Source organism: Chrysoperla carnea, chromosome 5 (genome assembly GCF_905475395.1).
Source record: "Chrysoperla carnea chromosome 5, inChrCarn1.1, whole genome shotgun sequence".
Lineage (NCBI taxonomy): Eukaryota > Metazoa > Arthropoda > Insecta > Neuroptera > Chrysopidae > Chrysoperla > Chrysoperla carnea.
Genome location: NC_058341.1, coordinates 41594130 through 41610320, shown reverse-complemented (window position 1 = coordinate 41610320; position 16191 = coordinate 41594130). Strand labels below are relative to the sequence as shown.

Sequence of the window (16191 nt, the reverse complement as noted above, 5' to 3'; positions counted from 1 at the left end):
TATAAACAAATTGAAATCTATCTCACATGAAATTATTAGGGCATTCTATTCGACTCATCCTGTATATAATTAAATTGATTATATTATTTCTTTAGTTTCAACCACAGTTATCAAAGTACCAACTTCTTATCAAACCAGATTATATTTGAACTTCAATTTCAATTATTTTCAAAAATCAATAGAATTAATTTCATTTATTTATTCAAATACTCAACAGATTAGAATCTCAAAAAAGCATTAGGTATATTCTTCGAGCTTCGCCAATAGATAATTCGTACAATGCAAAAGTGAAAAACGTTTTAGATTAACTAGTCTTTGTATATAAATACACAAAAGTTAAACATGAGAAATGATTCAAAGTAAATAAAAGTGAAAAAAAAATTCAAATTCTCTTTTGTATTCTTTTCGCAAAAATATGTTATTTTGTCAAGTGTTATATTACTGCGTATCAAAGCAGATTATGTAAAGTACCGCAAGTGCAATTTATAGGCGCTGTGCACCAATCTGAGGAGTGCAAGTGGATTGTAGTCCAATCACTGATCTTTAGTGTATATAACAAATCCAATATTATTGTACAAAAAACAACTTTTATCATTCATGAATACAATATACATTCATTAATTTTTGGTCATTAATTTTGTTCAGTCAGTCGATGTTTCTTTTATCTTATCTTTTTAAGAAGTTCTGTCGGAAAGTTTTCTTAGAATCTCAAATGTGCATTGTGCTCATGCTTTATCGATAGGTAGATACAAATGTGAGTTGGAAGCTCACATATTTTAGTTATTTATAATCACTGCCTAAAATTGTATTCTTTTGATAATGGAATTCGATTTAAATGATTTGCATAAAAAATTTTTGGTGGCTTATAAAAATGCCTTTCCAAAATTATCGGCACAAGAATGTCAAGACAATGTAAATACAATTTGGCATAAAGCAAGATTCCAGTTCAAAAGCAAAAAAAAATTCGTTGGTTTTATCGAAAAAGAAATAAACAAAATGGATAATACGGGGAACAGACAAGTTGAAGAGGTATGTTTAGTAGTCAGAATTTGATTTGATTTATTGTTTGGAATTTAGTTTCCAATTTTTTTTTAAATTTATATTTAATTTTAACTTTTTGAAACTCCTTTAAGTGCTTTGATTTACATGATTTGCATAAACAATTTTTGGAGGCGTATAAAAATGCTTTTTCAAAATTATCAATGCAAGAATGCCAAAACGAGGCAAATAGAATTTGGCATGAAGCAAAATCTAACTATGATACAGAAAATCTCGTATATTTTATTAAGGAACAGATAAACGAATGGAATAATAATACAGCGAATACGAAAGTTGAAGAGGTAAATATAGTATTCAAAATATGAATCTATTTCGTTAGGTATTTCATTATTTCTTGGAATTCAGTTTTAATTTCTTTTTTGTTTTAAATTTTATTCAGTGCCTCGATTTACATGATTTGCATATACAATTTTTGGCGGCGTATAAAAATGCTTTTTCAAAATTATCAATGCAAGAATGCCAAAACGAGGCAAATAGAATTTGGCATGAAGCAAAATCTAACTATGATACAGAAAATCTCGTATATTTTATTAAGGAACAGATAAACGAATGGAATAATAATACAGCGAATACGAAAGTTGAAGAGGTAAATATAGTATTCAAAATATGAATCTATTTCGTTAGGTATTTCATTATTTCTTGGAATTCAGTTTTAATTTCTTTTTTGTTTTAAATTTTATTCAGTGCCTCGATTTACATGATTTGCATATACAATTTTTGGCGGCGTATAAAAATGCTTTTTCAAAATTATCAATGCAAGAATGCCAAAACAAGGCAAATAGAATTTGGCATGAAGCAAAATCTAACTATGATACAGAAAATCTCGTATATTTTATTAAGGAACAGATAAACGAATGGAATAATAATACAGCGAATACGAAAGTTGAAGAGGTAAATATAGTATTCAAAATATGAATCTATTTCGTTAGGTATTTCATTATTTCTTGGAATTCAGTTTTAATTTCTTTTTTGTTTTAAATTTTATTCAGTGCCTCGATTTACATGATTTGCATATACAATTTTTGGCGGCGTATAAAAATGCTTTTTCAAAATTATCAATGCAAGAATGCCAAAACGAGGCAAATAGAATTTGGCATGAAGCAAAATCTAACTATGATACAGAAAATCTCGTATATTTTATTAAGGAACAGATAAACGAATGGAATAATAATACAGCGAATACGAAAGTTGAAGAGGTAAATATAGTATTCAAAATATGAATCTATTTCGTTAGGTATTTCATTATTTCTTGGAATTCAGTTTTAATTTCTTTTTTGTTTTAAATTTTATTCAGTGCCTCGATTTACATGATTTGCATATACAATTTTTGGCGGCGTATAAAAATGCTTTTTCAAAATTATCAATGCAAGAATGCCAAAACGAGGCAAATAGAATTTGGCATGAAGCAAAATCTAACTATGATACAGAAAATCTCGTATATTTTATTAAGGAACAGATAAACGAATGGAATAATAATACAGCGAATACGAAAGTTGAAGAGGTAAATATAGTATTCAAAATATGAATCTATTTCGTTAGGTATTTCATTATTTCTTGGAATTCAGTTTTAATTTCTTTTTTGTTTTAAATTTTATTCAGTGCCTCGATTTACATGATTTGCATATACAATTTTTGGCGGCGTATAAAAATGCTTTTTCAAAATTATCAATGCAAGAATGCCAAAACGAGGCAAATAGAATTTGGCATGAAGCAAAATCTAACTATGATACAGAAAATCTCGTATATTTTATTAAGGAACAGATAAACGAATGGAATAATAATACAGCGAATACGAAAGTTGAAGAGGTAAATATAGTATTCAAAATATGAATCTATTTCGTTAGGTATTTCATTATTTCTTGGAATTCAGTTTTAATTTCTTTTTTGTTTTAAATTTTATTCAGTGCCTCGATTTACATGATTTGCATATACAATTTTTGGCGGCGTATAAAAATGCTTTTTCAAAATTATCAATGCAAGAATGCCAAAACAAGGCAAATAGAATTTGGCATGAAGCAAAATCTAACTATGATACAGAAAATCTCGTATATTTTATTAAGGAACAGATAAACGAATGGAATAATAATACAGCGAATACGAAAGTTGAAGAGGTAAATATAGTATTCAAAATATGAATCTATTTCGTTAGGTATTTCATTATTTCTTGGAATTCAGTTTTAATTTCTTTTTTGTTTTAAATTTTATTCAGTGCCTCGATTTACATGATTTGCATATACAATTTTTGGCGGCGTATAAAAATGCTTTTTCAAAATTATCAATGCAAGAATGCCAAAACGAGGCAAATAGAATTTGGCATGAAGCAAAATCTAACTATGATACAGAAAATCTCGTATATTTTATTAAGGAACAGATAAACGAATGGAATAATAATACAGCGAATACGAAAGTTGAAGAGGTAAATATAGTATTCAAAATATGAATCTATTTCGTTAGGTATTTCATTATTTCTTGGAATTCAGTTTTAATTTCTTTTTTGTTTTAAATTTTATTCAGTGCCTCGATTTACATGATTTGCATATACAATTTTTGGCGGCGTATAAAAATGCTTTTTCAAAATTATCAATGCAAGAATGCCAAAACGAGGCAAATAGAATTTGGCATGAAGCAAAATCTAACTATGATACAGAAAATCTCGTATATTTTATTAAGGAACAGATAAACGAATGGAATAATAATACAGCGAATACGAAAGTTGAAGAGGTAAATATAGTATTCAAAATATGAATCTATTTCGTTAGGTATTTCATTATTTCTTGGAATTCAGTTTTAATTTCTTTTTTGTTTTAAATTTTATTCAGTGCCTCGATTTACATGATTTGCATATACAATTTTTGGCGGCGTATAAAAATGCTTTTTCAAAATTATCAATGCAAGAATGCCAAAACGAGGCAAATAGAATTTGGCATGAAGCAAAATCTAACTATGATACAGAAAATCTCGTATATTTTATTAAGGAACAGATAAACGAATGGAATAATAATACAGCGAATACGAAAGTTGAAGAGGTAAATATAGTATTCAAAATATGAATCTATTTCGTTAGGTATTTCATTATTTCTTGGAATTCAGTTTTAATTTCTTTTTTGTTTTAAATTTTATTCAGTGCCTCGATTTACATAATTTGCATATACAATTTTTGGCGGCGTATAAAAATGCTTTTTCAAAATTATCAATGCAAGAATGCCAAAACGAGGCAAATAGAATTTGGCACGAAGCAAAATCCAAATATGATAAAAAGGGTTTCGCATGTTTTATTGAAGAACAAATAGACGAATGGAATGATGGAGCGGAAAAAAAGGTATGTTTTTATTGATCAGAATTTATATTTAAAATGCCAAACTATATAATATGCCTGTTAAATACCGAACCTAAATTAAAAGCATTTTCGAGCAAAGATTGTAAAGATGCAAAGTAGGTAGCTGTATAGTAATTCCCTAATTAAATCCCTTGCCTAGGTACGTTGATAAAGATAAACTCGTAATTGTTTATTAAACATTGTTTATAATTTAAAATATAGTTTATCAAGCAAAAATCCGGTTTCAATTTTCTAAAACTAATTATTTTATTGTTGTACAACAATTTTATAATTTTTGCACGAAGAGGAGAGTTTAAATTGCCTTTTGATTGAATTTATTATATTCGATAACATTTATAAAAAAATAGGGTTGTTTTACTCTTAAAAAATAAAGCTTTAAATGAGCTAATCTGAAGTATTTAAAAAGATAAGATTATTGTCGAATTTTCGCAAGCCAAAACTTTTAAAAGATCATAGTAAGTATTGAATTGCAATAGTAGTATTGAATTAGGCTTTTGATTAAATATTTGATTAAAAAATGTATACGAAAATCTATGAATTTATAGAAAACACCTTATCAAGGAAAGAAACGAACATTCGGCGAATACAAATGCCCAAAATGTAAACGAAGATGGATGTCAGGCAATTCCTGGGCAAATATGGGTCAGGAATGTAAGGAATGCCTCATAATTGTTTATCCATATAGACAGGTATGTGATACGTAAAAATTATTTTATTTACTTTTGCCCTCTTTACATACTCCAATAAACGAGGAGAAAAAAAAGACGAAATCTTTAAATTTTGACTTATAGGACCGATTTCGATGAAAATTTGGGATTAAGCTTTGTTTATCTTCTAGATCAAAAGTTATATCGTTTTTAGTGGTATTTCTGATATTGTGAGCTTGTGAGTGACTTGTTTTTAACCGTCTTCAAAAAGGGAGAAGGTTCGCAATTCGACTGTATCTTTTGTTTACGTTTGTTACCCCAGAACTTCGACTGGGTGAACCGATTCTGGTGATTCTTTTTAATTTGAAAGCCGGTGCTTTCCGTGTGGTGCCATTTCAATTTGGCCCAGTTCTGATAATGGCATCCATGAGAAAACTATATAAGTCTTAAATTTGTATTGAGTATATGCGCGACAAATAGACGAATAACTCAATATCACGCCAACCGATTTTGATGATTCTTTTTTTAGTAACAAATTAGTTAAAGTACTTGAGATTCACAAAAAATCACAAAATAATATAGTTACCATTATTGTTATTTTTGGAGTCGGTGTCAACCAAGTTAATGCAGAAAACTGTTCTGTCACAGTTGTTTCCTTAGCCGACACCAACTCCAAAAATACCATTACTTGTAACATTATCGTTAATTTTTAATTTTTAGTGCATATTAATTTGTTTTGGAATAGTTTTTTTTTTAAGTCGGTTTTTTTTTGTTAAAAATTTTTTTATTTCATTAAGCAACGTTTTAAAATATTAATTTTAATAAGCGTCTCATATTTAATGGAGTTTACAGACTTTTGTATATCGCCATGATATAATTAACTTTGGATCGGTTTTATGCTAAAGGTTCCTTTAGAAACAGCGGACGAAACAATAGCCATCAACTCGAACAAAGAACACCCACAGGATTTATGCGAGAAATGTAAAGTCTTAAAATTTTATTGTCGAAAATTAGAAGATAGATATAGAAGAAGAGGACGAAGAACAAAGGAGTATTAAGAAGAAGAAGGAGCAAAGAAAACGACGAAATAAGCAACAAATTTTGTAATAAAATTTTTGTTTTTTCACCAACTTAGTGCAAAAATTTACTTAATATATTTATTTTTACCTTTACAAAACAAACAAGGATTTAGGTATTTTTCTTGAGCCTGTATATTCGGTTTTATTTTCCATTATTTTGATAGTTTATATAATTTAGTAAATCGATATTTAAATATATTTATTTTTTCGAGGTTACCAAACAATCTGGTCTAATTTAATTGACAATTGTATGAAAAATAATTTACTGAAAGAATTTCATTAAATTTGTAATGAAATGCATGAAAATAAAAATTTTTATTCGCAAATTTTGCCAGACGTTAAGCTAAATATCGCAATTGCGAAAAATGACAATGTTAATACTAAAAATCTGCTCCAGATTTCGGCCTGGTAGCCTGGGAATTTTAATGCATCGGCTCAAAAATATAATAATCTCTAATAGTACAGGATACGGTATAAAGTCGTTCTTCACCCATCTAATGAGACATATTTTTATGAAATTTTATTGATTTATTATAAAGACGCGTATAATAAATAATAGCTTGTCTATCGAAAAGTATTTTTTTCCATGGACTCTTTTTTGCAGGCAATCCTATACAATTCTTTCCGTAATTGAAATTTCATTCTTCTGATACCAATTTCGATTGGTTAACAGATTGGTATAGATCTGTTCATGTCCCAGGTATGAATAGGTAAATAACTACACCAATCTGTTAACCAATCGAAAATAGTATAAGAAAAAAGATTATTTTTACGAAAAATCGATCATGGGAAAAAAAATTAAAATTAATTTAATTAAAAATGACTATGAATACTTTTAGATATAAAAGCTATCATAGACAAGTTTAACAATCAATAAAATTTCATAAAAAATATGTGTCATCTGGTTATCAGATGGAAGAAGATCAACCTTATTGCATCTCTTAGACTATAAAGAGGGGGACCATTTTTAATTATATAATTTCAATAAAATAAATTTTGTCTATTACGATTACATATTAACAATTTTTCTGTATGTAAAGAATATTAAAAAGAATTATTTTGTAAAGAGATAAACTTTATTGATCATGAATTGTTGAGAAAAAATACTTTTAAAAATTAATCTAATTTTTTTACAAAATGGGTGTTTGTGTGCCAATTATTTTAAATCAAGATTGATAGAACTAGTTTCTCAGAATGCCAGGTTGGAAGAAGTTACAGGAATAAATTATAGGAACAGTTATATTACATTCCTCAAAATATCTGGTGTAAGGTAATTTTGCTACAAAACTGAATACCACAAATGATACTATCCTGTATGTCAGTGATAAGCTCATTGAACTGCAAAAAGCACTTACGTCACTAGTCTTAAGAAGTTAGAATTTAAGATTATCTCGATATCGTTTGTACGGTAGCAAAAATTATGAATTAATGCGAATAACAATTTATATCGAAATCTTGCAAGATAAGTAAAATTACTTTATTCCAAATTTAATAAAATAGTATAGTATAATTTTTAATTTCATTGGTGTCCTGAACCAAAAAATATCCCATATATCGCATGTTGCTAGTATATGGTAATTCCATTTTTTTTTAATTTTCAAAGAGGTGAGTAAAACTAAGAAAATTACCAAGGCAAAATAATCGAGAAAACTATTTTGCCTTCGATTTAGATAAAAATCATTTACTAGAGTAATTTTTTTTTTTTAAATATTAATGCAGTTTAACGGCTGTACGTTAAACAGCTTAGGTCATTTAATAATATACAGTGTATTAATGTTATAATTTGTTAATTAATTTTGTATCTTTAAGGTAATGATTGAGTTTGGTGAGTATTGTGTTGTTGTCGGAGAGAAGTTGATTTAGATTTGGTGGCAGGTTGTGTTTATTTCTTGTATTTTCATATTTTCTGCAGTGGATTAGTATGTGTTCTATTGTTAATGTTCTATGACATGTTGTGCATTGTGGTTGTAGAGTAATTTTGAAGAATGAAGTTGCACTAATATCACCAAAATAACATTATGTACGTGCAAATAACAAGAATCATTATTATTATTATGCGATATCATGCAAATAGAAACGGTCAAAAATAAATAAATCGATGTACCATGCAAAAATATGCATGATAAATTACTTTCTTATACACAAACATCAATACAACAATGTATATAAAGTTGCCTACATTATATAAATGAATGATATATCGATTATTATGTTTATTTGTATTGTTATAAATAAGAAAGAAAGAATAAATGATATAACAAATAAAACGAAACAAGACAAGGGAATTATAATATTTCATAATTATATTATTTTTATAAACCGCATCTCTCTTTATAATATATAATATCATGTTGCTTAGTAACTATACAAACAAGTAAATAAATAAATTAATAATTTATTAAAATATTTAAAAATAATAAACTTTTATAAAACGAATCACATTCATATAATATATTTGTGTTTTTGTGATAATGTCTGCTGAAATATTATCAAGTAAAATTCGCCAAGAAATAAAAGAAAACGAAGAAAAAAAAGCAAATGAACGTAAAAAGAATTTATTATATTTAATTGCAAATTATTTAAAAGAAAATGGTTTTCATAATACGTGTGAATACTTTACAAATGAAGCACAATTACAATCGAATATTGAAGTGTGTGATAACATTGATTTAGATATAATATTACAAGAATATATTAATTATTATACGGTAAAATTTAAGAAAACGCCACGTTTAACAAGAAAAGTGCCTGTGCCATCACAAGATATTCAACCAATTAAAAGTCAAACACGAACCCAAACACCGAGCTCAAACATGCGACCTGTTACAAGTAAACCGAAAAAAACCGAAACAAAAACAATTGATAGAATTTCACCATTTTCAGTAACACCATTATTACCACCGCAAACAAATCCTCAAGAATCTTCACAACAAGAAACCATCGGTGATAATATTTCCGCTTTTCGACCTTTATACGATTTTAGTGGTTTTAATAGTGATTGGAAAGAATTAGCTGACGTTATATCAAAAGATATTATTGATAAAGATTTAAATGTAAAATGGAATGATATTAAAGGTTTAGATAAAGCAAAAAATTTATTAAAAGAAGCTGTTTTATATCCGTTAAAATTTCCTGATTTATTTAAAAAATTACCCGTACCATGGAAAGGTATTTTATTGTACGGGCCTCCAGGAACGGGGAAAACTTTCCTTGCAAAAGCACTAGCAAGTCAGTGTCAAAATAGTACGTTTTTTAATATGTCAGCAAGTTCGTTGATTAGTAAGTGGCGTGGTGAATCTGAAAAATTGGTACGTGTGTTATTTGAATTGGCTAAATATCAAGCACCATCTACTGTGTTTATCGATGAAATTGATGCGTTAGGTTCGAAACGTGATGAATGTCAACATGAGGCATCACGACGCTTTAAAAGTGAGTTATTAATCCAAATGGATGGAATAAGTACGACGACCAATCACGTTTTTTTATTGGCTACATCGAACTTACCATGGGAAATTGATCCTGCAATTTTACGACGATTTGAAAAGCGTATTTTAATTGATTTTCCTGATGTGAATGCACGCATGGCTATGTTTGAACATTATTTAAAAGAAATGTCGACTACAGTGAATCTAAAAAATAGTGATTATGAAAGATTTGCTAAATCGACTTCGGGTTACACAGGCTCTGATATTAAAATGATATGTAAAGAAGCATCAATTATACCGATTCGGCATGAAATATTGAATAACAACAATGTTGATAAGATTCACGTGAAACCGTTAACCGTTAGTGATGTCTTAATGGCTATTGAATTAACAAAACCTTCCACCAAGTATTTAGCTGAAAAATATTATAAATGGGATAAGGAATTTGGGTGTAATTGAAATGTGATAATTATTGTAACAATATTAAAAAAAAAAAAAAAATTAACTTTACTATTTTTTTTTATCAAAATCTTACCTATTTGTGTGAAGTTTTTGTATGTTTAATTTTATTTTTTTAATTTTAAAAATATATTAAAATTTTACCTTTTGGTTCCAGAAAATGTGAGGTTTAATCCATCTTTTTTGGATCTTAATTTATAAATTTGGTTAATGAGTTGACATTTTTTTTATCGAAATATATTAGGTATTTACTTTGTTATGTAACACGAGACGATTTCTAGCAAACTTTTCTTACAACCGTAAAATTAACACAAGTTTGTGTTTTGTAGGTCTAGGTTGTCCTGTAAACTGAGTTTTTTCGAAATTGGAAATAAATATTTTTGCCTATTTTATTATGTGTGTGTAAAATTCAGTTAATTATAAGTAATTTTAACCAAAAAATAAATAAATAATTTGAGTTCATTTGACGATGGAGTGAATAGTTTCCAAAAAATAACATGAAATTATATGGGAGAGAGATTTTTTACGCGTTTTCAAAAACTTTTTATCCAGTCGTCACTTGATTGAAATTTTTGAATTTTTAGATCGTAATGTAAAAACTCTAAAAATAAAGACAATATTTTTGCTGGCTTTAAGGGTGTACGATCGCCGTGGAATTTTGGATAAAAGGCTTTGCTTGTTTTTTTATAGGAAGTTAGACTAAGCCTGAATTTTATAGAGGATTGCCCGATTGTTTCAATAAATAAATGACTTCAGAAGTAGGCATATTTTACATTGGTCTTATGAGAAAACGGTAGATTGATCTAACAAAACTAGTCGGTGGAAATTAAATTGAAAACAAAAAAAATCGTTGTGCCCGATTAAATAAGAATATAAAATTAAAATTAAATATAAAATTTTTCGATATCTGGAGTAATTTCCAAAATATTTAAAATTGAAATATATGGAAAAACAATTAATGCAGATTATTCCTATTTTTCGTCTACATTCATGAAGTCATAACAACGTTCATGATCAAAGTTGAAAATAAGGTACAAATAATTTCAACCACAAGTCTAAACTTGTCTTGTCGCTCGTACTACCTAAACAAAATGAAAAATAAAATACACCCCCTCCGAGTTACAGTATATTGAATCTGATTGTATCCTCAGAGAAGAATACAACAAACGAAAATAGGCAAAGATCAAATGAGCAAATTCGCTCCGAGCGTGAATTTCGTTTCCATGACAACGATACACTACTTTAATTATAGAATTAATGGATGCATATATAATTGTGTGGATTGCATTGAAAACTTACATTTAAAATTTAATATTCTTGTTTCACAAATTTAAATAAATAATTACGATAATTAACATTTGAAAAATAATATTTGTACAATTTGATTTCTTATTTTCACAATTTTTAATGCATTAAGTTTAATTAATTAGTGTTTTTCAATCATTTTAATTTGACAGTTTCTATATCATTAACATGTAAATAATTGCAAATTAGTCATAACAGCCCACTTTATCTCCAAAATTTTTCACTTAAAGCGCTGGCATCGATTTTATTATCCCTACCATGACTACGCACACAACGAATAGCAAGATTGCTTGTTTTCATTGTTGTTTGGTGTTCGCCTTCGTGTCTGGCCGTGGCTTTAGTTTTTTAGATAATTGCGACATATCATGACTGATACGAAAAATTACTTAAAGAAAACAACCTATAAGTCGATTTAATTCAGTGATTTGTTTTATTGGAAGTTAAAAAAAGTAAAGCGATCTATAGAAAAATATCGAAAAAAATCCAGCAACTTTAATTCAAAAATTTTTAAACAGCCTATATTTAAAGTTAACTATTTGGGGTTTTGAATTACATACAAAAAGTATAAAAGCTCAATTTTTTAACATATTTTACTCAAGGAATTATTACTTTCGAATCTACATTATAATCACACATTTTCAAATAAATATTTTATCTATTGATTGGGTTGATCTTTATCTATTGATTGGATATTTTACCTATTGATTGGGTCGAAAATCCATGTTAAACATAAAATAAAAGAAACAATTTTTAAAAGAATAAAAATAAATTTGTTTTTTATAATTCTGTCTCGAAAAATATACTGATCTCGAAACGCGAGAAATGTAGCAAAAATAATTTTTACGAAAAACTCAGAATTTATTTTGGATTACCAATTTGACTTAAACTCGATAATAATTGCTCCGTATTCTTTGTAATGACATCAGTTAATTCAGGCTCAGTTACAAGAATATCATGTGCTTCTTTTAATTTCGTTACAATATCTTCAAACGCTTTGGTGATTGCATCATCTTTCTTTAATTTTTTATTACGTACAGCTAGTTGAATTAAAGATGCTTGTAAATCATATACAATTATTGCTCGAAATTTGGAAGATGGTCCTTCTAAACGATCTGCTACATACAATAATTCTTGGCATAATTCTAATTTTCTTTTCAAACATGCTTCGCTGAGTTCTGTAAACAAAACAATAAACTAATTACTTAGTTAGTCTCTCATAATCTTATATAGACAAAAAATCAAAAAAGGGTGAAGTAGGGGATGAAAGTTTGTATGAAAACATGTACGAAGCGTCATTTTTTAGTTCACCACTTAACCGATTTAAAAAATTGACCATTGAAAATTGAAAATCGACTTTCACCTATAGAATGCTACATTATCAGCAAGCAACATTGGCTGTATTTATTTTTAAAAATTAGGGTTCCGCACCAAAAGTAAAAATCCATTAAAAAGTGAAACCGTCATTTTTGAGTTCACTACTTAGCCGATTTTAAAAATTCTTTCACCTATAGAATGAATGCTACATTATCACCAAGTAACATGGGTTGTGTTTTATTTTCAAAAAAGTTAGGGATCCACACCAAAAATTAAAATCCATTAAAAAATAACGGTTTGTATATATTTTCATATAAACTTTCATCCCTTATTTCATCCCTCTATAAATGCATTTCTAAAAATCCTTTCTTTAATGACATCTACAATATAAATGAATCAATGTTCTCTTGAAATTGGAAAACTTCTATCATATGCGATTTAAGCTGGACATCGATCTATCAGTCGGAACATTGCGTTTTCCCCCTTTCGATTATTTTCTCTCTCTGAGAGATTTTAAATGATATACAAAAAGAAGCATTTTTAAAAAATCATCAAAATTGGAGTGATTTTGTTATATTCTTCAGGGGTAACATTTACAAAATGTGCAGAAATTTTCGCTGAGACCTATTTTCCACAAACATTCTGGGAATATTTTCTACATCCGTTTCTCAAACCTCTCCTTAAATTATTGAAAAATGGACAAGGATTGCGAAAAGTTTAATAGAAATAATTTCCTGACTGTTAAAGGAAACTCGAAATATGTCAAGTCAGATATCTACATCCTTCTATTTTTATTCCTAGCAAACAAGTGCTCCAGTCGTGCTTGGTGTGGCTTTTTGAAAATCGTTCTATTTTTAATTCTTTTTTTCAAATTGGATTGTTTTAAAATATAAATTTATAACTCACGGGTTAATTCATATCCTGGTACAGGATTTATTGATCCATACTGTTGAAACAATGCATATTTACAATCCAAAGCTATACTACTTGTGGGTGGCAAAACATCCATATACGTCAATAAAAACGTTTCTAAATGCATTGGATCATCCTTCTTCAATTTTTGAATACTTCCGCGCAATTCCTCCTGTGTTGTTGTCATTTGCTGTCCAGTTATTTCATGCGAACATTTCTCACAAACCCAAACTGCTAACGCATTCAATGGATTCGTTGAAATCATACGTGGTGCTTTTTCACGAGCGGTCTTTTTACATATTGGACAAAAAATTGAACCCACAAATAATCCAAATTCCGTGTTATCACTACACCGGGCACAGGTACATTCAAAAAATTTGGATTCTTTTAAATGTTTACGGCGAGTTAGGGTACCCCATAATAGTTGGGTATATGTAGCCGATATCATTTCCCCACGTTGTATTGGACCTGTCGCGTAGAGGGTCATACTAAAATCCTTTTGGTTGAATGTATGTCGTGTATTTGGTTTACAATCATGGACACAAATTGCGGCAGTTGGATACAGGCCACGTAATTTTGTATGTTTATTAAAAATTTCAAACGAGTTTACATCAAGACGTCCAAATATTTTTAGTAAACTATGCATGTCATCTTCCAAGTGCAAAATGCGTTTCAAATATGGAATACCAACTTCCATGTAAATTCGATTCAATAAAGTTCCACCACGTTTATGAATCTCATAATGTGATTCCATTTTCATGAATTCCGCATATGCGGTAGGATTACTTTTCCGTAGCAACAAAATTCGCAGTAACATTATTACACAATACAGGGGATCTTTTTGCTCACTATTAACAAATTCACAAACTCGTTTATTTGCAACATTGCTATCGGCAATACGAGATTTAATTAATTCACATTCATCACGATGACTTGGTTTTCGGGCACACTGCATATTACAAACGGGCCAACCGCACGACTTACAATGGAAATATTTATTGGATTGATTTGGTACTAATCGTTTATAACATCCCAAACAGTATGCATGTGCAGCAATTTTTGGACCAACCACAAGCGGTTTTTCAATAAATATGATTTCCTTATCTTTTATATCACGATTTGCTACTAAATATCGACCATATTTAGGATTTTCTTTAATTCGATATGCATTACAATTTGTGTCTCGATGATGAGGCCAATCTTGCTTCTGGTGTTCTGCATTACAGTAAAAGACTCGACGGCATATAGCACAATTTTTTGTGGTTTTTGTTTTACATACAGCACATTCACCTTCCATTTTTTTTAAAATTTTATTCGAAAATTATCAAGTAGTGTAGATACACACCCAACTTCTTAGCATGGACTCAAACCTATTCACTAGCCATCGAAAAACGAAAATTTAAAATATTAAACAATTCACAAGATATTTACTACAAAAACTAACAAATGTGAAACTTTTTAGTATTAAACACGTGTACTCCTAAATTTAAACTGATCTGTGAATAATATTTCATATGTTTCTATTATTAAGTTATGTCTAAATATACATCTTGTAAATCACAGTATTCTTCGTAAGTAGGTACAGACGTCGGTCGCGCCCCAATACCGTAATAATTAATACCGAAGTAAGACGGACTAAGTATATAAGTGTGCAAATTTGTAGTCAAATATTGTAAAAATAGTCCATCCATTCAGAAAGATTGAATTTCTATACAGTTTGTTCCGTAATGAATACGAAAAAAAATGCATATTTCATTCACTCCTAAAAATAAAATTCGATGTAGAAATTTTTATTCGACGCGTGCACCTTACACAGGATATGTGTTCGAATAATTCAGCGCCTCTCTAAACACAACAAAAAAGGACATACAAAAACGGACCTGAAAGCGATCTTTCGGCAACGGTATTTTTGCAAGAAACATTTTTTTTGCTGTCTCATGCAGTACTGTTAAAAGTAGAATCAAAACTGTGCAAAAACAATAAAGTAATAAAGCCATTGAGCAATAATTTAAAGGACCAAAATTTTCTTCGTAAAAATACTATAAACTTTTGTGCGAAACAATTTCCCGCAAGCCCAACGGATTCGGCACAAGACCTCGTTAAGACGACTGTAGCTCCGAAGGAAACTATTTTCCGACCTATGAAAAATAAAATTTTTTTACTTTGATGTCAAGAATAATTTTAAGATTCTAAGTCACACTTTATATACCCTGCGTAAACAAGCTCGAATACGTTCGATTACTTTAAGATTTTTACGCAAATAACAGACGCGTAAATAATGTAAACTAGAAACCTACTAAAGATATTAAAAAAATAGAGAATAAAACAAATCTTGGGTTTTTACGTAACTGAAGGAATTGTCTAATAGATCAGGTTTTACTCTTACGGTGATCTTTAATAAACTAAATCATTTATTAGACATTGTATCTTTGTCGCTGAATTGCTGAAGGAAATTTCATAGCTGAAAATGAAGCTTTTAATAAAATTGAATCATAGTGATACCAAAAGGGACGAGAGAAAAACTGAATTAGTGAGAGACGAATATTAGATTCCTAGAAAGTGGACTTTTTCATTCTAAAATGTAAAATAAAGTACTTAATTTTCAAATTCAAACTTTCAACGTAAGAATAATCATTAACAATCTTTACAATCGA

General features: G+C 28.7%; 3 protein-coding genes across 3 annotated transcripts; 2 read left to right on the top strand and 1 right to left on the bottom strand.

Moving 5' to 3' along the window:
• Window positions 1-634: 634 nt before the first annotated feature.
• Window positions 635-6173, top strand: LOC123300270. The gene is made up of 14 exons (XM_044882814.1): window positions 635-1029; window positions 1134-1340; window positions 1439-1645; window positions 1744-1950; window positions 2049-2255; window positions 2354-2560; window positions 2659-2865; window positions 2964-3170; window positions 3269-3475; window positions 3574-3780; window positions 3879-4085; window positions 4184-4378; window positions 4942-5085; window positions 5949-6173. The coding sequence occupies exons 1-14, from the start codon at window positions 820-822 to the stop codon at window positions 6099-6101; spliced, it is 2772 nt and encodes a 923-aa protein (XP_044738749.1). The 5' UTR covers window positions 635-819; the 3' UTR covers window positions 6102-6173.
• A 2420-nt stretch (window positions 6174-8593) lies between these two features.
• Window positions 8594-10006, top strand: LOC123301177 (katanin p60 ATPase-containing subunit A-like 2). The gene is made up of 2 exons (XM_044883910.1): window positions 8594-8615; window positions 8709-10006. The coding sequence occupies exons 1-2, from the start codon at window positions 8594-8596 to the stop codon at window positions 10004-10006; spliced, it is 1320 nt and encodes a 439-aa protein (XP_044739845.1).
• Window positions 10007-11937: 1931 nt separating this feature from the next.
• On the bottom strand, window positions 11938-15006 carry LOC123300215 (SET domain-containing protein SmydA-8-like). Its single transcript, XM_044882742.1, has 2 exons — window positions 13532-15006; window positions 11938-12486 (listed from the first exon to the last, which is right to left on the bottom strand). The coding sequence occupies exons 1-2, from the start codon at window positions 14832-14834 to the stop codon at window positions 12170-12172; spliced, it is 1620 nt and encodes a 539-aa protein (XP_044738677.1). The 5' UTR covers window positions 14835-15006; the 3' UTR covers window positions 11938-12169.
• Window positions 15007-16191: the final 1185 nt, after the last annotated feature.

Excerpts from the sequence above, each read along its gene's own strand:
- LOC123300270 (XM_044882814.1), top strand. The coding sequence starts at position 820 with ATGGAATTCGATTTAAATGATTTGCATAAAAAATTTTTGGTGGCTTAT. Across the intron at positions 1,341-1,438 it reads CGAATACGAAAGTTGAAGAG|TGCCTCGATTTACATGATTT; the intron begins GTAAATATAGTA and ends AATTTTATTCAG. Across the intron at positions 2,561-2,658 it reads CGAATACGAAAGTTGAAGAG|TGCCTCGATTTACATGATTT; the intron begins GTAAATATAGTA and ends AATTTTATTCAG.
- LOC123300215 (XM_044882742.1), bottom strand. The coding sequence starts at position 14,834 with ATGGAAGGTGAATGTGCTGTATGTAAAACAAAAACCACAAAAAATTGT. Across the intron at positions 12,487-13,531 it reads ACCAGGATATGAATTAACCC|AACTCAGCGAAGCATGTTTG; the intron begins GTGAGTTATAAA and ends TTTTGTTTACAG.
- LOC123301177 (XM_044883910.1), top strand. The coding sequence starts at position 8,594 with ATGTCTGCTGAAATATTATCAA. Across the intron at positions 8,616-8,708 it reads GTCTGCTGAAATATTATCAA|AAAATGGTTTTCATAATACG; the intron begins GTAAAATTCGCC and ends ATTATTTAAAAG.